Consider the following 23,522-nt stretch of genomic DNA (forward strand, 5'->3'; position numbering starts at 1 on the left):
CCATCCTCCTTCCGGGGGAGTCCAACTTGGAGGCAGACAGGCTCAGCAGGCTGAGAACGGACAATTACGAGTGGCAATTGAACGGCAAGGTGCTGCAGGAGATCTTCAGCAGATGGGGGCATCCGCAGGTGGATCTTTTTGCCTCCTGGGACAACAAGAAGTGACAGCAGTTCAGGTCCTGGCAGGGGCACGGGCCCGACTCCCTGGCTGACACATTTTAGATTCAGTGGAACAGCATGGCAGCATATGCCTTCCCGCCCACACCACTGGTCCACAGGGTGATCTGCAAAATAAAGGAATCTGGTCACCTCAGCATCATTCTGATAGCTCCATGGTGGCCGGCGAGACCATGGTTCTCGGAGCAACTTTTCGGAAAGGCCACCCATTCACCTTCCGATGGGCCCAGCACATCTTCTGGCACAACAGGGGGGGCAGGGTCACCCACCCCGCGCCACAGAAATTAGCCCTTACAGCGTGGTTCCTGAGCCGGTCACGCCAAAGCACCTCAGCCTCTCAGAGGTTAACCTAGAAATCATTCAGGGTGCGAGGAGCAATGCTACCAGGAGCCAGTGCAAAAGTAAGTGGACTAGGTTCTGTCACTGGACAGACTCCAAGGAGATCGAACCCCCTTACGTGCACATTGGACGATGTACTCTCCTTCTTGGCTCACCTTGCGCACGCAGGCCTGCAGGTAGACACATGCTGCACATATTTGGCAGCCATGGGGGCCTACAGAAACTCGGAGGAGGTCTTCTCTTCCAACCCGATAATGAAGAGGCATTTGACGGACCTTGTCAGACTGTACCCGCCGATCAAAAAAGCCACACCCCATGTGGGACCTCAATGTCGTGTTGGGCGCCTTGGCACACAAGCTGTTCAAGCCAATGGCATCCGCGGACATCGGGCTGGTCACCATTAAGACAGCCCTGATGGGGGCAGAGTCGGCGGGATCCAGGCTCTTTAGGCGTCAGAGCAATATACTACTTTTCAAAAGGATAAGGTAGTCCTGCAGACACACCCAGCATTCATACCAAAGGTACCCCCAGATTTCCATCTAAACGAGGAAATAGTCCTACATACGTTATTTCCTGAACCTAAGGGCGAGGCTCAGTGTTTTGCACTGTCTGGATGTCAGACGCGCTCTGAAATTCTATTTGGACAGGACCAAGCAATTCGGACGCACTGTTTGTCACCTTCGTTGGGTCAACGCCCGGGTATCAGGCATCCAAGCCCTCTTAGCACGGTGGATGGTCTCTGCCATCAAGAAGGCCTATGAGGGGCAGCACAAGCCACTTCCAGCTAACATGCATGCCCATGTGGTCAGAGCCAAGGCCACGGCCGTTGCATTCCAATGGCAGGTCCCGTGTCAGGTCATCAGCATGGCGGCCACCTGGGCCACCCCTTCGCCTTTCTGTAAGCATTACTGTTTGGATGCCGGCTCTAGATGAAAACGCGGCTTTCGGGCAGGCGGTTCTAAGAAACCTATTTGCTTAAAGAGGGTCTCCTCTCCACCGTAGGGCTACAGTCAGTTGTAAAAGCTCATGCAGTATGGAGGAAAGGGCACTGGACATAAGAGTGATCGAGTTACTCACCGTAGTGACTAACATACACTTAGTCCATAGTCCCCTTACCTCGATACGTCCCGCCATCCTCCCCTGGATGTCAAACTGGTGTCATTAGCCACTGTTAAAATATTGTCAACAAGTCTATGGGGACTGAGGTGTGGCGCCGGAGGGCGGAGTCAGGGGAGCGCATGCTCGCAGTGCCACACCCCAGCGCACCTCTAAAATTAAAGGGGAAGAAGGGGTTTTTTTGGTGAAAAAGGTTCCGTCTCCCGTCTCTAGGAAGGGACGCTGATACAGTATGGAGGAAAGGGGACTTATGGACTAAGAGTATGTTAGTCACTACGGTGAGTAACTTATAATTTTCCCAGTCACTTTGAAAGTGTGTTGTGGGGCCAACAGTAAGAAAAAGAATGCACAATGGGGCAAATCTCCTACAGAAATCCTACTCTTCCAGTTTTGCTAACGGATGCTTTGTGTGTGTAGAAACTGCCCAAATCATGCTTGCTGGGCGTTTTCCCCAGCTGCTTGACATCCCAAAGCACAAGGTGCCATTTCAAGAGCAAGACCAAACTGTAAAACCCTCCAAACTGGCCGAACAATAAATTACAAAACTACAGTCTTCAGTGACCCACCTTTTCCCAGCATAGGCAACCAAATACAGGGGGAGAAATTGGCTAGCTGGGAAGGATTTTTTTTTATCCCGTTTCCTCCATGGATTTCAATGGGTCACCCTTACTTTTTACTGGTTTTGAACCTTGTCCAGACCTTTTGGAGGTAAGTAAATCTGCCTTCTGACTCGCTTCACTGTCCTGTTTATGGGGAAACTGACTAGTACCTAATGCCATCAGCACTGAGAGGTTAGGTTTCTCTGTGAATTCCTGCAGTTTTATAATTGCACACATCGCCTTACAGTGAAGTGCAATTAGGGTACTTGTATTCTCTATTTATATAATGCCTGTTTGGTTACTTTTACAATGTGCCAAAGACACGTTGGTGGCAGCTGTGATATTTTTACCATTGTCATTTTACTCATTTACCGCAGATTGCTACTAAAGGTGACAAGCACTCTAAGATGGCAGTGCCAAACGTTTTTTCGCTTGTTCTTTGGCCATATTGTTCTTTGGCCTTATTTCGGCCTTCTGAGAAAATGTCTTAAATGGCAGCCCCTTTCCTGGGGAAGCTGTGCATTGTGCGGGCTAAGGAGCATTCTGTGTGTTCCAGAGGAAGGGGCTGGGACTGTCTAGTCCCAATACACATCTCTGGTCCCTGAAAGTCTTTTGCTGGGCAGATGTGGTAACCAGTGGCTATCCATGATTGGATGGTCACTGGTTGTTTGAATGGTGCAGATACTTAACATTGGTGGGTTTGCTCCCAGCCTGGAATTTTGGATAAAAGGACTCCTACTACTGTTTGGCAGATCACTGTGTAACCAAGACTTCTATGAAGAAGAGCAATAAGCTAAAGACTGCTGCAGCTGGCTAGCTTAGACTACAGTGTTGTCCCGGTGAAGCCCTGATCTCAAGAAAACCCTCATCCGTGATTTGGCGCCTGGACCGGTGGGAACAACCGTTCTTGATAAACCCAGGTCCTGGTCTTCCCCTGCAGCTAATAAGCTCATCAGGGATTGGAAAAGTTTAATTTGAGACGTTGTAGTTCCCCCTAGGACATTCATTTTAAGCTCATCGCCTCTTAACCATCCTGTTTACTTTAGATTTGTACAGGCTCTACCAGTTTCTTATTTTGGCCATATGGTCCTGCTCACGTCTTAATAAATATTTAAAGGAAAATACTTTTGTCTGGCTATTTTGAATGTCCTCAACGTCAGCCATCCGACACGTCATACTGCGTACATATCTTGTGCAAAATGTCCTTTGTAGATTGCAAGATATATTTTTAGTTATTATTCAGCCGGTGGCATGAATGGCCCATGAAAGTTGACAGTTGTGGGCAGGGCTCCCGTTCAGGTTTTGAAGTGTATTTTATTCCTTATTCTTTGAAGTTGAGGGTTAAAAAGTAATTCGGACTCCACACTGGGGTATTATATTTAGGCAGGTAAAATAGATGTTCAACTCTAACACAGACATGTTTTTGTTATGCATGCTTTTTTGCACTTTAAAGTGAATTTTTTCCTTAACTTCTTCTTCAAATCAGGTAGTAAAATTAGATCCGAGCATAACCATGGAGCTGTTCAGGTGAGGGTGGGGAAGTAAGTAGGAGCATCTTTTTATGGGTACAACATCCTTTCATCGTCTGCCTTTTCATCCCCAGGCTTTTCAAAGTGCACATTCCATCGAATGTGCTCATCACATTTTTTAAGGGGGTTCGGAAAGGGCAGATAATGGTTTGGACGGGTAGGCAATGCCAAAACATAAGTGTGGGAGGGGAGTTTGGTGGGTAGCCCCACAAAAAAAAACAGCACATTCGATGGAATGTGCACGTTTTAAAGCCTGGGGATGAAAGGCAGGCGATGAAATGACATGGAACCCTTTTTGTGTATCCATTGTGTCCTATTTTCCATTGGGAATATTTTTACACCCTTTTTTGTTGGGATTGTTTGCCTGTTTTGTTTCAGAAACTAAAAGCGATTGGTACGGTGCTTAGGTGTAGGGCTGGTTGTAGTTTCCTGCTGGTCTTGAAGCACTTGGTCTGCACTAAAGTAATCTCCTATCTAACTGTTCCCTCTGCTCTACTGGTGTAATTGCAGCTTTCTGTCTACGAAACATTTACATCATAACACCTAGTTTTCATGGTGCTGCTCCTTCAAGGTTTTAGAAGGGGACTGCCACCTATTTGTCATCCGGAGAAATATAATGTAGTCTTCAGGACTTCATACTGTAACTCGACATAGACAAATCAGCAGTTTTTTATACTTGAAGGATTCATTTCTTCTGCAGTTGCACCTACCTTAGTCCTACTCTGGGCTAGCTGACACTAAGTCAGTTTGGTGATGCATTAACCAAGAAGCATCCTGAGTGAAGTAGTTTAGTTTTACATTTTGCCTGTGTGGCCAAATGCCTGTATGGAGCCAGGCAAACGTTGTATAGTGCTTGCTGGAAGGATTGGTAGTCAGTCAGCATGTAGTTGGTAGGTGACTTGTCTAGAACACATCTTTCACTGTATTCTAGTCTCAGTGCTGTTTCAAGCCATGTTCATGATGCTGTACATCTATTCACACAACCAACAAGGAGCCAGGATGTACATTTGTTTTGGTTGACTATTAGAACTGTTGGCAGCCCATCAGGAATCCTAGGTAGGCATATACATTCTGCAACATGGGGACTGGCATGGATTCACATGCTCATGATATCTATTTTATTTGTATCGCGCGCAAGCACAAGTGTCTCATGAATATTCCCCGTTGTCAGGCTGGGAATCCTTGGTAAATAAACAGTTTCACTTTCGCTTTAAAACTGTATTTCTCCTCTAAACCAATCTCTGTCTTCTGGGTCATACTGCTCCCATCCAATGACAGTCATCTCCCTAAGCTCCACCCCTGGTGGCCATCTTCAGATTTTTACCACCCGCTTCAGTGCTGGGAGTCCTCCTTCGTGCTCTCCGAGCAGGTTTTCCTAATATTTTGATATCTGCTGTCGGTGAAGATCAAACTACATTGAGGATCTTTCTACTTCGCACCTTTTTCACCATGACCAAGGAGAAGAGATGCCTCTTCAAACTCTGCGCTAAATATGTACTAAGGAACGTTTTCATGGAGGATCAACACCACCATTTGTCTTTACTGCCCGAATCCGCAACATGATGAGGGATACAAGGTCTGCTGGGGTTCTTCCAAAAGAGCAAGAGCGACAGCTACAGCAGGCTGGCGGCATGGTTAAAATCGGGTCATGCTTCCCCCAGGACTGGCCGGTCCCACGATCCATCTCCCACAGATAAGAGGTTGAGACCCTTTGAGGATGCCCTACCCATGGGTGTCCAAAAGAAGGCAAGGCCGCTCGCCACAGATCACACTGGGTTCACCGCTGCTGTGGGTCTCAGCTCCAGAAAGTCAAGATCGGCATCACCGCCCACATCCACAGTGAGCCTATCGGCGAGGGTCGCACACTCAAAAGTCCTTGACCCCTTCAAAACTCTGCTTGCCCTCGGCAGATAAGGCAATGAAGGAGAAATCCAAGGTGGGCTCTTCTCTGCCTCCATCAGCGTCTCGACCAGCCATTACACCGTCATCTTCAACTACATCAACGGCCACATCGATGATGGCTGCTGTTGCCCCCCCCGCGATGGCCTTGTCGATGACCACTACTTCTTCAAAAGGAGGTCAGACCACGAAGGTGGTGCCCACAGCCACAGCGACGGCCACTCCGCGGGTGTCCTTGCCAGCACAGCGTGAGGTAACTGCCACGGCTTCAGCGAAGACCCCTGCAAAGGGGATATCAGCCTCCTCTGCCCAGAAGTCCCAGGGAGAGGGGACGGAGTACAGCTCCAACGATCCCTAGGAAGGGTACAGAACAAGGAGCTGAACTGAGTCTACTGTGGCACATCTATACTAGTTCTGATGAAGGTGACGACCTGCCCGAGGGATACTATTCAGACCACGAAGGGGGCCAGGGACCCTTGTTGGAAGATGGGTCACTGCGTGGTGAACCCCATCGTCTACCTCTCCAGAATGGGCGTACCAGCCTAGAGCTTCCCCATCTCTCTCCTTTTACACCTCAACCCAGGGACATTTTGTTGGACATTCTGCACACTATGGTGTCAGAAATTCAGCAAAGGCTGCCACCTACACCGGGCCCTGCTCCGTCTGGAAGTCCTCCAAGGCCGCTTTCCGGAAGTCCTCCTAGGTGCAAACACAAGTCAAAGGGCCCTGCTGGTCCAAGGCGCCAACCGACACCTCTGCCACCTCCACCTCAGGATTTGACTCCACCAGGGGATACTGCCACGGGCACGGATACGCCGGCTGTGGCGACGGACACCAACGAGGCCAGACGCAGATGATCCGCACAGGGCCTCTCCACCGGATGGGGTCAGCTCCTTCCATTCAATAATGTCCAGGGCCTCCAAACATTTTCAACTGGTGCCTGAGAAGATGAAAAAGTAAGGGCTCCTTTATGAACATTGCGAGTTCAGGCAGAGGACTATCATCCAGTCCTTTGTTGGACGATATCTGATGAAGGCTTAGCTCTTTTGAATAATCCAAGCAACGCCCCACCCCACCCAAGCGGGACAGGCTCGAGAAGAAATACAAAGTCCCGACTCGGTCCCCAGGTGTCTGATGTCCCAGCCTTCACCTGACTCAGCGGGCTCAGCCGCAGCCAGGAAACGCTCTGAGAATCCTTCCTCCTCGTCCATGGTACCCCCGGACCAGGAGGGGAAGAAGCTGGAGAAGGTGGGGAAGCAGATTATCTATACGGCTGCCAGCACCATTAAAACCGCGAATGCACTGACCATTGTGTCACACTACGACTGGGAGCTCTGGTATAAGCTGGGGCCCTATTCTCGACTCCCTACCCGACAACAAGAAGGCAGAAGCTCTTATTTATGTATTTATTTTTTCGTGTGTATAGTGCTCTAAGCCCATGGGCATCAAGGCGCTGGAGCAAGGTACAAACATTTGCTTAGCTAGTTGAAAGCGCTTATAAGTGGATACATAAACGTATTACATAGGTATATATGGTGAAATTTTGGCGATGCAGTTGGTTGGGAAATGGAACATAGTGGTGGGTGGGCTCAGAGTTGATGTGCGGCCTTTGGGTTGCAAGTCTGAGGTAAAGAGACCGGTTTTCAGGTGTTTACGGAAAGCCAAATATGAATGTTTTGATCTTAGAGACGGTGGTAGAGCATTCCCGTTCTGTGCCGTAACGACGGGGGAAAAACAACCTCCTGATCTTTGCAATTTGAATCTTGGGACGCAGAGGCAGGGTTTGTAGGCTGAGCGTGTATGTCTTAACTGCGAGATGTTACATTTGCTAGATAGGTATCTTGGTGCAGTGTTGGCGATGCACTTGTTTGTGATGGCCAATTATTTGAAAAGTATGCATTCGCGGATGGGCAGCCAGTGCACCTTCTTTCTGGCTGAAGAGATATGGTCTTTTTTTGGTAAGTTCAAGGCGGCTCAAAGTGCGTTATTCTGTATGATCTGTAGCTTGTTGATGTTGCGGGCACTGGTACCAGCATATAAGGAGTTGCAATGATCAAGTCTGGAGCCAATAAGAGCTCTGGCAATGGCGGTGCAGCTAACCTCAGAAAGGAGGGGCATGCAGGATTAATTAACTTTGTGGTATAAGCTGCTAAAGATGCATTAGCGTTGACCTGTTTTGACAAAGAAAGATTCGAGTCAAAGTGTACCCATAGGGTTTTGACTTGTTGTGAGATTAAGATGGGGAAACCATTGATGATGAATGATGTGTAGGCCCGTCAAGTTTATTTAACAGGGTTTGTGAGCCAACTAGGAGTAGCTCAGACTTTTCGTCATTTAGGCACACTGAGTGACTTGCCATCCATGCTTGGCTGGTTTGGTGAATGTCTCACAGTAATTTGGAGTCGGAGCTAGACTCCTGATATGGGTAGAAGGATCTGGGTATCATCTGCATAGTTTGTGTATGAGATACCCTTAGCGTCAAGAAGATCGAAGAGAGGTTTTGTGAAAATACTGTACAGTGTGGGTAAGACACCAGACTCCTGTGGTATGCCGCACTTCACCAATGGGTGGTGGGGGGGGCGAGGCAAGAGGGGAAAATACTCATCGATTGGTTGGAGAGGAAGGATGAGATCCAGTCAATTGCTTTTGGAGAGAAGTGTGCTGCTGATTTGGTGAACCACCTAATCAAATACAGCTGAAAGGTCTAGCAGGAGGAGGAGGGCAAGTTTGCCCGTGTCTTTGATTTCATCCAGTTGATTCTTTAAGTCAAGGAGGGCAGATTCCGTCCCATGTCCTGGCCGGAAGACCCAGGAGTTTGTTGGTCTCCAAGTAGGTTTGGATTTATAGATGGGCAGCGCTTTCCAATACTTTGAGGAGGAATGGCACAGTGGTAATGGGGTGGTAGTTTGTGGGTATGTTATGGTCAAGTGTTTATTTTTTTTATTTTAACAAAGGTAGGACCCAAGCATCTTTCAGGTTGGCTGGAACTGAGTTGGATGCGAAAGAGGAGTTGATTAGCAAAGTGATGAATGGAGCAAGTGCTTCAGCACAGTCTTTGATTACAGGGGCGGTGCAGATGTCCCCTTGACATTCAGAGGGTTTAAGACCTTTTATAATTTTGATTAGTTCTGTTTCCGAGATGGGCTTGAAATTAAAGGAGAGAATGTTGTGTTGGGGAGTAGAGGTTTTGGGATCGGGCGAGGTTTCAGGTAGAGGTAGAGAGTTTTTTTTTTTTTTTTTTTTTTTTTTTTTTTTAAGAGATCTTCTTTTGGATGCATGCTATTTTGACAAGTAGGGCATTTTTTATGCTAGTGCACCAGAGGGCATCTTTGGTGCAGTTGTCAGAAAGGGGAATTGGAGACGCTAACTCTCGAAGTATAGCGAATAATTCACAAGTGGAAGTTGGCTTTGTCAATTCGATCATTGTAGGTAGTACTTTTGATGGGTAGCCTGTTTGTAGACTTTGGAGAGGGAGAAGTGAGCCTTGTTTGGGTCTGTAGGGTCCTTCCTCCATTCAGTTTCAGCAGCTCACTTATTTAGGTGAAGCACTTTGAGGTCTGTGGTGAACCATGTTTTGAGGGGAGCGACTTGTTTGGCCTTGCATTTGCCCAGTGGAGCGATCATGTCGATGGAGTGGAGTAAGGAAAGATTGTAAGTTTCCACCATTTTGCATGGATCGGCTTCAGTGTTTTGGTAGTCAGTAAGTGACTTTAGCAAAGGTAGGATGCTACAAGAGGTAATGCTCTTGGAGTTTCTGGTTAGGGTGGCGGGCAAGCTCTTAGGTCGGATCTGGATTTGTTTGCTGGTCGAGATATTGAAAATGATATTGTGATCTGACCAAAGACTATGCTCATTGGAGAGAATTGTGACATTGCAATTTAGGTTAACCAACCAGTCTAAAGTACAATTTCTATAGTGTATAGGTCTGGTGATGCGTTGTGTGAAGCTGAGGGCTTCGATGTCGTTTGCTAAAGTGGTGTTGGTATCTGAGGTGTCGTTGTAGCCTAGGCTTACGTCGCCCAAGAGGATAGTTCTGGAGGGTGGCTTAGTCTCCGCAGATAAAAGGTGTCCAATGTCATCCTCAAAGGATAGTATGGAACCTGAAGGACGATATATCAGGTTTAGTGTTATGGAGAAGGTGTGAAAAGGGCACCATTTGATGGACAAGAATTTTCCTGATTGGAAATGTTGATTGTTCATTTCTCTAATGCCTACAGAGTTCTTGGCAATGATAGCCACTCCGCCCCCTCTTGAGCTGTTCCAGGAGTGGGAAGTGGCCTGGGACCGCATCATCACAATGGCGGTGGACACCGGATTCCGTCAGATGGGAAACTGAGTGTCTTCAGGCCAGACGTTCAGTCTAAGGCCATTTGCCAGAGAAAAACTGTTTTGCAAGGTGGTCAAAAGAGTCTCTTCAAATAATCAAGACTGACATAGAGACGGCACATTCACTGGGCACCCTCCAGCAATGTCAGTAATCGTCCTTTCATTTCTCAAGGGGAGAACCAGGCAGGTCCTTAGAGGGCTACACCACCGCTTATCGGCAGCCTTCCCACTCAACGACGCAGGAAGCGTGCAGAGACCGCTCGCAGACATATGGCAGCAGAGGACAGTGGTGGCACCGCCCACAAGTCAGGGCCCCGGCACCTAAACAGACCTGAACCGTCTGTGGACTCAGGCCCCCACTTGTGCACTCCGGTGGGAGGCTGGCTGGCAAGGTTAGTCCGGGTGTGGAAGACTATCACGACAGATGGGTGCTGGATGCTCTCGGATAGGGGCACTCCTTGGAGTTCCAACGCAGGTGTCCTTGTATTCCCCCTGTAGCTCGAGAGGAAAAGCACATGGCGCAGCTGCTGCAGGAGGTCCAGCCCATGTTAGAAAAGGGGCCGATGGAACGCGTTCCTTAACACCTCTGGGGCTCCGGAGTGTACTCCAGATACTTTCTGGTCCGAAAGACAGACAGGTGGAGGCCCATCCTGTACCTGCGACGCCTCAAGAAGTACCTGAAGTCCCAGAAGTTAAGAATGGTCATTTTGCAGCACGTGCTCGGCCAACTAGAGCAAGATGACTTTCTGTTGTCTCTGGACCTGGACGATGCCTACTTCCACATCCCCATATATCAGAAGCACCCTGATTTCATGCAGTTTGTGGTCCTGGAGCGGCACCATCAGTTAAAGGCACTCCCCTTCAGCCTGAAATCGTCCCTGAGGGTCTTCACTGGACTCTGGTGGCGCTGAATCTGTCTCGAGGGCATCCACGTCTACCCTTATCTGGACGATTGGCTAGTTCGATCCCGCTCTCGTGCTCTGGCAAGCCAGCACGTGGCAGGATCGTGCTGATGGATCTGGGATTCTACATAAATTATCCAAAGTCCTGCTTGGAGCCATCGCACAGTGCTCTGCTTCTGGGGCCACACATTGGCTTGCCTGGCTGCTCCCTCGGTAGAAAGGGTGGTAGCCATCCTGGGGAAGAAAGTGCAGCGCCTGTCGGCGCGGTCGGCTACTGTGCGAGCCGTCAAGTCGCTGTTGGGCATTATGTCCTCCTGTATCAACCTCGTCCACCTTTGCAGACTACAGATGAGACCTCTTCAGGAGTTTCTGGATGCGAGATGGCTGAAAGTCTCGGGATCCTGGATGGAGACAAAATCCCTCTCTGTGAGGCGTTCCGAAGATCAATACAGTGGTGGGGCATGTGCTCTCATCTCACGCAAGGGGCCCCATTCCAAGTCCCTCCTTACCAGGAGGCAGTCACCACAGATACTTCTCTGGAAGGTTGGGGAGCTCATACCGGACAGTTGCACGCAGAGGTCTCTGGCTGACAGAGGAAAAGACCCTTCACATCAACGTCCTGGAGAACTTCGGCCCATCTAATGGGCCCTTGAGTCTTTACTGCCGTCCATGAGGGGCAAGGTGGTGAGGATCTTCACAGACAACACCTTCACCATGTTCTACATCCGTAAGCAGGGTGGGGATGCGTTCTCCGGCTCTCTCCAGGGAGGCCCAGGATCTGTGGCACTGAGCCATTCGTCAGTACATGTTTCTCATCTCCTTTCACCTGGCAGGCACCAAGAACACCATTGAGACTCGCTCAACACGGAGCTAAACTCTTGCCACGAGTGGGAGCTTTGCCAGGACCAGGTGGATCTTCTATTCCACAAATGGGGTCAACCCCAGATCGACCTTTTTGCGATGGTGACGAATTCCAAGTTTCAGAAGTTCGCCAGCATGTTCCCACACCCGAGGAGCATGGGGGGGGGGTGTATTCTCATTTCTGTGTGAGGGACTCTTCTTATACGCTTTCCCTCCGTTCCCACTCTTGCTACAAGTGATCAACACACTCCGTGTCACTGCAGGATGATACTCATTGCTCCTGCCTGGCCGCCACAAATCTGGTATCCAGACCTGCTACGTCTGTCGGCAGTTCCATCCATCAAGCTGCCACTTCTCCCAGACCTGTCCAGAGATTAAGAAGCAATTCTGCACCACGACCCAGCGTCGTTGAACCTCAGGGCCTGGCTCCTGCAGCCCTAAAGTTTGGACACTATGCTTTACCTACGGAGTGTAAGGACATCCTGGCCAAGGCCCGGACCTCTTCAACGTTGGCGTGCTACGGCCATAAGTGGAAGCGTTTTTCCGTGTGGCGCCGGGCTCAGAAGATTACCCCTCTGAGTGTCATGGCCCTGCAGCTCTTGCCTTATCTGCTTTCCTTGGTCAAGGCTGGACTGGCTCATGCCTCTATCGAGGTGCACCTGGCCGCCATATCCTGTTACACCAGAACGCTGGGTAGGCCTTCTCTGTGGTTGCACAGACTCGTCAAGGAGTTCCTCAAAGGACTCTTCAGGACTTTTCTGCCGGTGAAGGCTCCTGCCCCGGCTTGGGAGCTCAACGTGGTTTTGACTAAGCTCATAGGGGCTCCTTTTGAGCCGGTGCATCAGGCGCCGCTATAGTTTATATCGTGGTAGACCGTTTTCCTCGTGACGATCACCTCTGCCAGGCGGGTCAGGGACATCCAGGCCCTGGCATGCAAGCAGACATACTAATCCTTCCTTGCTTCAAAGGCGGTACTGCGTACACACCCCACCTTTATGCCGAAGGTGCCACTGGAATTCCACTGCAACAAGCCTTTTGGTGTTGCCCGTCTTCTTCCCGAATCCATCATCGCCAGTGGAGAGGGCCTTGCATTCGCTGGATGTTGCTTGTACTTTGAAGTTTTATGTGGCACGAACAGAGCTTTCGGAAGACATCTCAGCTGTTCATCAATTTTGGACCTGTGAATAGCGGAAGGGCCTTGTCAAAGGCTTCCATCTCCAGGCGGCTCTCCGGCTGCATCATGCACTGTCATCGACTGGCTGACAGGCCTCTACCGGGCCAGCCGAGAGCACACTCCACCAGTGTCATCGCAGCAACGACAGGGTTACTCTCTGGTGTGTCCCTGCTTGACATTTGCAAGGCTGCTACGTGGAGGTCTACACACACCTTCATGAGGTTCTACTTCGCCGACTGGGATTCCAGGGAGGAGTCCCGAGTCGGCCACGTGGTGCAATGCTTCCTGTTCACTTGAGGTAGTCTGTTCCAGGGGTGTTTATTGCTTCTGTTGAGCCTTGCCACCTCCCTTGGTTGTGAATATGTACTGCTGTGTAATTGTTGTTCATGAGCATGTGAATCCATACCAGACCCCAGGCTGGAGAAGGTTTAAGTTACTTACCTGTAACTATTGTTCTCCAGCATGGGTCTGGTGTGGATTCACATGCAACCCCTCCATCCTTCCCCTCTGTGGCTCTTCTTGGTTCACACTGCCACTTTACGTGCTCACCACATCTGAAGATGGCCACCAGGGGTGGAGCTTAGGGAACGGACTGTCATTGGATGAGGGCAGTATAACCCAGAGCACAGTGATTGTTTTTTTTTTTTTTAAACTTTTCTTTATTGGCAAGAAGTAGCAGCCAGTACAGTGTAAATTAGAACAGTGACACACATTTCACATTGAAGCATGAATTATGGCGTACAAATATTACAGAAGGTCATATACAGTGCCAACAGCGGTTAATTGCGGTAGAGGCGTGCATCATGTAAAAAGATCAGCCCCCCGATCAGGAGAAGGAGGGGAAGACGAGAGCTCCAGGTCCACCTTATTGTTCAGGTAACTACAAAACTCCGTCCATATGTATTAAGGGCGAGCATTACTAGGCAGCATTTTAACAGTCTTCTTCACAGGATTGTGTCCAGGTGAGGGCCTTGAGCCACATCTCCAGAGAGGGAGGGGACCTGCGCTTCCGGCACTGCAGAATGCATTTCTTGGCCACACTCGCCGCCACATTCAAAAACTTGGCTACCCGTTTCGCTTTAGTCCCCTCCCAGAGCTCAAACAGGAGAGGCAGGGGTTCAGGATCTACACAGAACCCCACTATTTCAGTAAGGGCATCGAGCACCGCGTTCCAGAACGGGGCTAGTGTCCCGCAGGACCAGAACATGTGCGCATGGCCGCTTCGCTAGCCCTACATCTCTGACATGGGTGCGATTGATCTCGGGCAAATTTTCCAATCGCATAAGGGGTGTAGTACAGGCGATTGAGCAGCTTGTATTGGATACACCTAACTCTAGAGTTAAGGGAAACCTTGCGGGTGTGCATGCACATTTTGGACCACATATCATCTGTGATGTCTAATCCCAGGTCCCGGCTCCAGGCATCACGGACAGTGTGGGGAGGTTCAGCAGCCCGTGCCATCAACATTTTGTATAAGTAGGATACGATACCCCTGCAACCAGCGGAATTGGCTATATAGCAGACCTCGGGGGATTCAGGGGGTTCGTCCGGGTATAAAGGCCACAAGACCTGGACCGCCGCCCTAATGCGGAAGTATTGCAGCATTTCTAGTGGGGATCTGGAGTGCCCCGGCCTCCACGTCTCCGGGGTGATGAATTTCCCGTCCGGGAACAGATCAGAGAATGATCTGTATTCCAGGTCCGACCAGTGGCGTATTAGGAGCTTATCCTGTGTGGGGGTGAGCCCCGGGAAAGACCAGAGGGTCTGATACGAGTGAAATAGGATCAGGGACATGACATTCACCTCCTCGGTCGCTAGGATTTCGAGTTTAACATGCCGGGGGGGGGGGGTTCCTGGTGGTGGTACCAATATGTAGCATGTTGGGCTTGGGCTGCCGCCCAGTACTGGGTAAGGTCAGGAGCTCCAAAGCCCCCCCTCTCGTAAGGGAGGGTCATGTGCAGCCACTTCCTGCGCACGGCGCCCGAGTGCCAAAGAAAACGGGCGAACTCCGAGTGTAGTTCCGCAAAGTATTGTTTCCCGGGCCAAAGAGGAACATTGGCGAACACATACAGGAGTTTAGGCACGATGATCATTTTAATTAGGGATAGTCTCCCTGATAGTGAGAGGGGGAGGTTCCGCCATCTCTCTATTCTGGTACGAGCGTACTGTGCGGCGGCCCCATAGTTATCAGACACTAACGAGGCTTTCGAGAGGGCCACCTGGACCCCTAGGTATTTGATGCCCTCGGGCACCCATTTGAGAGGAAATTCACATGCAGGCTGGGGGTTGCAGGAGTAAGGGGAAAGATTTCTGATTTAGAATAATTTATGGTGAAGCCCGAGAATGTGCCAATTTTTATGATTTCTCATATGATCGGGTTGAGGTGGACTGAGGGGTCTCTGACATATAAAAGCACGTCATCTGCGTATAGTGATATGATTTCGTGGATGTCTCGCAGGCGAATCCCCTTGCGCACGTGGTTGTTTCGCACGCTATCAGCCATGGGCTCGATGGCCATAGCAAATAACAAGGGAGAGAAAGGGCACCCCTGCCGTGTCCCCCTGTGGAGGGAGAAGGGAGCCGATAAGCTGGAGTTGACCAGGACTTTGGCTACCGGATTAGTGTATAATAGTTTAATACAGGAAAACATCTATGGGCCTATCCCCATCTTTTCCAGCACCGCCCACAGATATTGCCAAGAAACCATGTCGAACGCTTTTTGGGCTTCTAATGTCACGGCCACAGCGTTGGCTTGGGGATCAATTCTAGAGTGATTGGTTTTGAGGAGAAATACAGTATCAAAGTGAAAATGAAACAGTTTTTTCTTTAACGAGGATTCCCAGCCTGGCGACGGGGAATATTCATGAGCATGTGAATCCATGCCAGACCCATGCTGGAGACCAATAGTTACAGGCAAGTAACCTAAACCTTACTAACTCTTGTGCTTGCTGGTTCTACAGCACGCCTGCCACACATTGCTCACCATAGAGCAACACATGCGCCTTTGTGTCGGTGTGTAAAAGCATGCCTATTCTACTATCCCATAAGTAATAAAAACAATATTTGTTTCAATCGTACTAATCCTCTGTATAAAATGGCGTTGCCTCAAGATGTCTTTCTTGCTGTCTGTTAACTTACATTATGTTCGGCACCTTATCTCCCTAGGATCAAAATGAAACCATGATTGTAATGTGGACAAAATCAGACCTGCCTTATTCTCTTGTATACCACAGGCCATCTTGTAGTTTTTATTCACTCTGCCCTGCTAACTCTTACTTGGAATTCAACACCCAGTTCCACACATTAAGCATTTACTTGGGAATGTCTCAGTAAAGGTAGTTTTCAGAATGTTTTTTTCTTACTTTATCACAGAAGGAGTATTTTAAACAGTATGAAGTGGGTTTGCAAAACCTGTGCAATTCATATCAGATGCGTGCAGATTCGCGTGCCAAAGCATCAGAAGAAAGCCAGCATTCCTCAGAAAAGAAGTTGAAAGAAACAGAGGACAAGCTGCAGAAATTAAGGACAAACATTGTGGCACTGCTACAGAAAGTGCAGGAGGTAAGATGGCCACACTACTTTTTTTATGTGATCTCAACTGGAGAAAATGGAATGGGTATGTCCAGTCGGTCTTACTGCAAACTAATAAGAGGTCCTGGTGCAAGAACACAGACCAGCATGTTCCGGTATCCGGTCAAAATATCTAAAACATTATAGAGATACATTTCAGAGTGGACCATAACAATGAAAAACACTGCAAACATTAATTAAATAAAGCGTAGTGGAGTTAAAAGGGATGGGGTTGGTGTGGCGTTTTAAGGGTTAAATTCCCCCGCAAATTAAAAATATAAAGTACAGTGTTTTTCGGTATTTTGTCAGCGATTGCATTTACCACTCTGTAATTGTGGTCGGTAAGATCACATATAACCCATGTTCCTTGCTGTCCAATCCAACAAGAATCGAAGAGAGGTTTTGAAATCCTGATGCTGATGCACAGTCACAAGCTTTCCTTTTTGACTCCCACTTCTTTCATTCACCCTCCCAGGTCGAAAAAGTCCTAAATTGTATTTCTGGCTAGGGGCTTCTGAACTTTTTGATTTTGTCCGGACTTGTTTGACTATTTCTGTGCAACCTAATCTAAGGTCTCAAGAGGGACGCAACTCTGTGACCTGCTCTTGATGGGCACTATACCTCGGAGGGTTACCATGCCCCAAAGGCACCCTGTTCTCTGTGAGTATCCTCCCACAGTTCTCTATACAAACTCCACTCGTTGGTGGCAGTTTCTAGTAGCAAGAAGCCTGCTATACTTTGGGGGGTTCTTTAAAGGAGGATCCCCATGCCAAAATGCAGCACCAGGTCACACAGCTGAACTTTATTCCCTTTGAGAAAGTGAGTAGGATACTGATGTGGCCATATGTGGTCTGGCCGCTGTCTGCCTCTGAGAGCGAGCAGTGCAGTGGCCAAAACCTGGTTTGTCAATGTGTGCCTGGTTTTCTATCTGTAATCCATGTCCTTATTGGAAGCCCAGTAAGGTTTGAATGTAGTAGACACCACAGCAGATGAGGACTGGCAACGTTTGGCCTGGGGGAAAGTATAATTTTCTGGCCCATGGTGCAGTTATCCAAGTCCACAATGCAGAGGACCCAACTTGCAGAACAACTTGTCAATACCAACTTCTTCCCAACCCAAGTGTTCTCAAGTATGGCTAGTAGACAGTAGTGACATTATTTTCCTTTTCGTGCAACATATCTTTCAGATGTGGCTGTGGTTTCTTAGAGACCCGGCGACCAAAGAACCTCCCCCACTTACCAAACGTATTAAAATGGTTTCACCAGGAGAACAACATTTCTAATGCTTGTTAATCTGTTTACAATCACATGCTGTGCATATAGTCCGACATCCAGTGGTCACTGTGGAGTATTGCATCTTGTCTTTCGAGAATCGAAAGGGGACGTAGACATGGGCATACCTGTAACACTATCCCTAACGTGACGTGTAGTGTACCCAAAATCCCTCACGCGTCGAGGTCCCTCTGATTGTATTTTTTTCTGCCGCGAGGGACCCTATGACTACCGTGAGCGAGTACAGAAAAGAGTAGTAAGACTTCTATGTTCCTTCCATCCGAGCGGGGAGGAAGGGTGGGCGCATGTGAATCTAAGCAGATACAATCATAAGAAATGCTTTTACGGTAAGTAATGTATGTCTTCTGATGCTTGTTAATCTGCTTAGAATCACATGCTGTGCATAGACTAGCGAGCAGTACCCGGAGTTGGAGGTGGGTTGTGAGAAGGAACATTAGAGAAAAGATGTCTTAGTACTACTTGTCCCACCTGAGGATCATACCTGGAATAAGTGTCTAGGCAATAGTGTTTTGTAAAGGTGTGTACAGCACTCCAGGTTGCCGCTTTGCAAATGGACTCTAGGGGAACATTTGCAATGAATGCTATGGAAGCCCCAGTACTTCGAGTAGAATGTGCTATAGGCTTGAAGGGCTGTTCTCTCTTAGCAAGAGTGTAACAGTGTGATGCATTTGACAATCCATTTAGAGATGGTATAGATTTGGAGACAGGGTCTCCCTCTCTACCTGCTGCCACTGAAACGAAAAACTGATTTGTTTTTCTTAGTGGTCGAGTTCTTTGCATGTAAAACATGACTGCTCTGCGTACATCCAGTGTGTGCAGGCTTCTTTCTCCCATGTTTGAGGGGTTCTGAAAGAACGTTGGTAGTTCTATGGATTGGTTTACATGGAACTTTGAAATGAATTTAGGCGCAAACTAAAGGTGAATTTGCAGAACCACCTCATCTCTGTGAACTGTTAGAAAGGGGTCTAGAACTGAGACCGCTTGTAGTTCACTGTCTCTCCTAATGGAAGTAATGGCTATTAAAAAGGCAGTTTTGCAGGTGAGATCTTTGAGACTTGCTTTATGCATGGGCTCGAAAGGAGACCCCATAAGTCTTGTCAACACCACATTTAGGTCCCATCCGGGAGCTGGGTTAGAAATGGGAGGGTGAATTCTTTTTACTTCCTCCATGAAAGCCTTAATAACTGGTATCTTCCACCACAACACCTTTTGTTGTGATGTAGTGTAGGCTGAAAGAGCAGCTAAGTGAACCTTTATGCCAGTAAGCTAGCTCAGCGGGTTGAGCGCTCGCTGCTGCGATCTGAGCATGATCTGCAGGTCGCAGGTTTGAATCCAGGCAAGGCCAACTCAGCCTTTCATCCTTCTGAGGTCGATAAATGAGTACCAATTTCGGTTGGGTGATATTGTATGTAAATATGTGCTCTGTAAAGCGCTTTGGATTAAGGCGCTATATAAATAACACATCATTATTATCATTATCAAGTTAAAGACTAGGCCTTAGTCGAGTAAATGAGTCGGGTGCAAAACAATGTGTAGGAGAGCAGTCAATGGGGTTGATGCTCTTAGAGTTGCACCAGATGACAAAACGTTTCCAGTTATTGGAATAGCAATATAGTGTGTTGGGTATTCTTGCCTCCCCGAGTATGTCCATACAACTCTGAGGGAGTTGCAGGTGCCTGAACTCTATGACCTCAGGAGCCAGGCCGCTAAGTTCAATGTTTGCGGGCATGGGTGAAGTGTCTCCCCTTTGTCTTGCGACAACATGTTGTACGGGCAAGGCAGTTTCATTGGAGGGGATAGGGACATCTCCATCAGATGAGCGAAACAGGGTTGGCGGGCCCACATGGGAGCCACCAATATCATTGTGACTGGTTCCTGGTGCATCTTGTGCACTAACTTGTTGAGTAGGGGAGCCAGGACGAAAAGTGTAAACAAATTTCCCTGACCATGTTATCCAGAGTCCGTTCCCCTTGGAATGGTTCTGGGGGTACCTGGAGGCGTTGAGCGTTCTCCAGAGTTGCGAACAAGTCGATCTCTGGGAAGTCCCATTCTTCGAAAACGTTGGAGACAATGTCTTTGTGTAATCGCCATTCGTACTCCATGGTTAGTGGGAAATCTCTGCTGAGTACGTCTGCCAGAAGATTGAGTTTGCCTGGAACATGTTGTGACAACAGGAACATGTTTGAGAGCCTGCTTCCAAATGTTTCGGGACAGTTTGGACAGCCCTGGAGAGTGAGGGCGCAGCAGCTTGCAAGTGCTTATCCTTCCAAAGGAATTTGGCACTGCAAACAGGACAAAACCTAAATGGAGTGCTCTCCATAGCTAGGGAAATAAACGCTGATGAATAACCCAGGGAACAATGAGAGCGGAAAGGGAAAGGCATTCTCAGAAAGGGAAATGTCCACCCTGACCCCACTCTCCCTTCTGTGTAGGCTGGCATGGCAAACAAAAAAAATAAATGACTTCCTTCCTCCCCAATCCACAACACAAAACCCACACTAGGCACCCTGTCTACCCACCCTCACAACATAAGCCCCTTCCTGGAATCCTGCCTCCCTATCAGTATGTATTATATAATTGGTTGATATCATTAGTTATGGAGAAACACTATTTATTATGTACCCATATGACTGAGACTTTTCCTACAGATATCTTAAGGAAATTAAGACACAGTGATGAAAAGTGATTTCCTCAGGATCACATAATGTGTAGAAGGCAGGGATTTGAGCCCTGACTTCCTGCTTCGACAGTTTCTAATGTTTCTAACTTCGTGGATGCCTTCACGGAAGCAGTCACCAACCTAGCCATCGATCCGGAACACCTGATTATCCTTGGTGTCTTCCAACATCTGGTTTGACGAAGAAACCACAATCGCACAAAAATCATGTGCCAAACAACTGGAAACAATGAAACTACAACAACCAGTCAAAGGAGCAACCCACGCGGCGGGACATACACTAGACGCAATCTTCGCCAACAAAAACCTCATTACCACAGCACCACCAATTCAGATCCTCTGTACCGACTACCTCATCATTCCCTTTGTGATCACACTGGCCACGCCAACAATAAAACAACCAGACAGCCTACCAACTATCCTGAAAAGAAACTGGAGGACCATCATAAATTCCACCCTAACTGAATTATGGAGACCAACAAACCACCATCAACAACTATGGACAAAGCTGACCTGGACATAAGAACTACTTCACAACTGGATCACCACAACGAAAGACGAAATCTCCAAAGAAAAACATCTTACCCGACCACGCAAAATAACAGGAAAATGGTTTACCCTGCTACTCAGAGCCATGAAAAGGAAACACTGAAAACTATGGAGGGAAAAAAATGAATGTGCGAAGAAATTCCATTTCCAACAACAAATCTGCTCATACAAAAAGGAAATCCAAAAAGCCAAAAGCAACTACTTTGACAAAAGAATCATCAAAGCAACAAAGCCCCCATACCATCACTGAGATTATGCAACAACCTCACAGACCACTTCAAAAACAAAATCAGCACCATAGCAGACCATGAGACCTCAACATGCAACCCACCCGTCCGAGGAAAGCCAGAACAAACTCTGAAGCTTCCCCCAAATATTGTCAGAGAAATCCCGTACCCAGCGAAACTACTCGAAACGTACATCTATAGAATAACCCAAGAATTCATAGAAAAACACCACCTGCTGGACTAGGCACAAGTAGGTTTCAGACCAATGAGAGGAACAGAAAGAGCACTCCTTTCAATCTGGGACAGTCTACAGGTGAACGCAGACTCTGACAAATGCACAGCTCTGATACTTTTAGATCTTTCTGCAGCATTCGATACAGTCAACCACGACATCCTCATCAGGAGATTGGAAGAAATGGGAATCACTGACCTACCCTTACTATGGATTAAATCCTTCGTAACAAACAGAACAGAAACCATATGGATCAAACCCTTCAAATCCAATTCAAGAGATTCCACCTGTGGAGTACCACAGGGATCTTCCTTCTTCCCGCTGCTATTCAACATTTTCCTGGCTCAATTAATCCAGATCATTTAAAGACATGGCCTCACAGGCTACAACTACGCTGACGATACACAAATAGTCTACAAAATACAAGACACACAAGAGGAAAAAACACTAGAGAGCTCCCTTCATGAAATCTACAGCTGGATGAACTCAAACTACCTCAAACTCAACCCGGGCAAAACAGGAATAATGATAATCTCCACAAAGGGAGAAAATAATCACTACATCCCTTGGCCAACGGAACTTGGTACAGCGTCGGTTCCATCGATGATCGTCTGGGAGTCTTGATGGACAACGCAGTAACTCTAGAGCCACAAGTAAACGCTCTAATCAAGAAATGCTTTTTCCTCCTTCGAACACCAAAAATGATCATACCATACCTCTTATTCAATCACAAAACGCTCACCATCATCGCCCTCTCATGTCCAGAGTAGACTATGCAAGTAGCCTATACCTAGGAATACCAGAGAGACTTTTACAAAAACTCAAACGCATCCAAAACGCTGCAGCCAGACCCCTGCTCAAAATACCACAAAGAGAACACAACACAACAGCACTGAAAATGCTACACTGGTTACCAATAAAACAGCGAATAAAGTTCAAATCAATGTGCATAACGCACAGAGCAATCCACGGTCACGGAGCAGAGTTCCTAAAAGAGAAAATAAACATCTACCACCCAACCAGACCGATCAGATCAAGCAGCGGCATCCGCCTAGAACCAAAACCGTACAACAAGAGAAAACGAGGAGGATCCTCATTCTCTCACCTTGCACCAAAAGCCTGGAATGAGCTACCACGCGAGATCACCTTGTATTCAGGAAACTACTCAAAACCCGGCTCTTTGCCCCAGAACCAGAAGGAACAACCGGGAGCACATACATACGCAGAAGCACGAAAACCAAGACAAAATCGATCCACCCAATCTTCCTAAATTAGCTTCCATAACCAGAGGGAGGGGGAGGACCCACTCAACGCATACCACTATACCAAAATGGAACATGGGTACGTTAGGGTCACACTAGGAATGAATATAGAGGAATCTGGAGGGAAGAGTAAGGATGACATGTCGGCATAACCTCTAATCCACAGAGGAAACCTAGGCAGCTAAGGATCACCAACAGGGAAATGCATAGGAAGGGAGCAGAGCCCTGTACAAATATACAGCGCCAATACCAAAACAGGGAACAATGCTTGCCTCAACTGGGTACACAAGCCTCCAAATTGCTCAGAAGAAAGCTGCCATCACATCATACCCATCAACCGCATAGACAATCCACAATAGCAACCCTATAGAACAATCGAAGATGTGGGAAAAATAAATACAAAAAAAGTAGAAAAATAAATAACAAATTTCAATTTTCCTCATACGTTTCTCACACAGAATCCAACACAACCACTTCTCTGCACCGTAAACCACACATAATTTACTACACCGCAACAAAAAACATCACATAACTGGCATCAACAGCACACGGGTTGGGTGTGATTATCACTTCGATGTGATAATCACACCCAAGCTCGGCGCACAGTGAAAACTGATGAAGTTGCCAACAGGACACCACTGCTCTCACTTTCCTACTGCTACTTCACCCTAGTAACCTCCCACACCCTCTCACCCCGCTCTCCATCTGTCTCATCTACTGTATTTTCCTTACCCCCTGACCCTCTAGTGTCCTTCCCTTGAGCCACATCCTCGATGCCGCTTCACCCTCCCT

General features: G+C 48.0%; 1 protein-coding gene across 2 annotated transcripts in view; it reads left to right on the top strand.

Moving 5' to 3' along the window:
• MORC2 (MORC family CW-type zinc finger 2) overlaps positions 1-23,522 on the top strand; it is a 959,542-nt gene that overhangs the window by 895,530 nt on the left and 40,490 nt on the right. For both annotated transcript variants that reach the window (XM_069619348.1, XM_069619349.1), the window contains exon 26: positions 16,294-16,482. In XM_069619348.1, the coding sequence (XP_069475449.1) occupies positions 16,294-16,482 (189 nt within the window). The remainder of the gene's footprint in view (positions 1-16,293; positions 16,483-23,522) is intronic.

Source organism: Ambystoma mexicanum, chromosome 10, assembly GCF_040938575.1.
Source record: "Ambystoma mexicanum isolate Mex_15411 chromosome 10, UKY_AmexF1_1, whole genome shotgun sequence".
Taxonomy (NCBI): Eukaryota; Metazoa; Chordata; class Amphibia; order Caudata; family Ambystomatidae; genus Ambystoma; species Ambystoma mexicanum.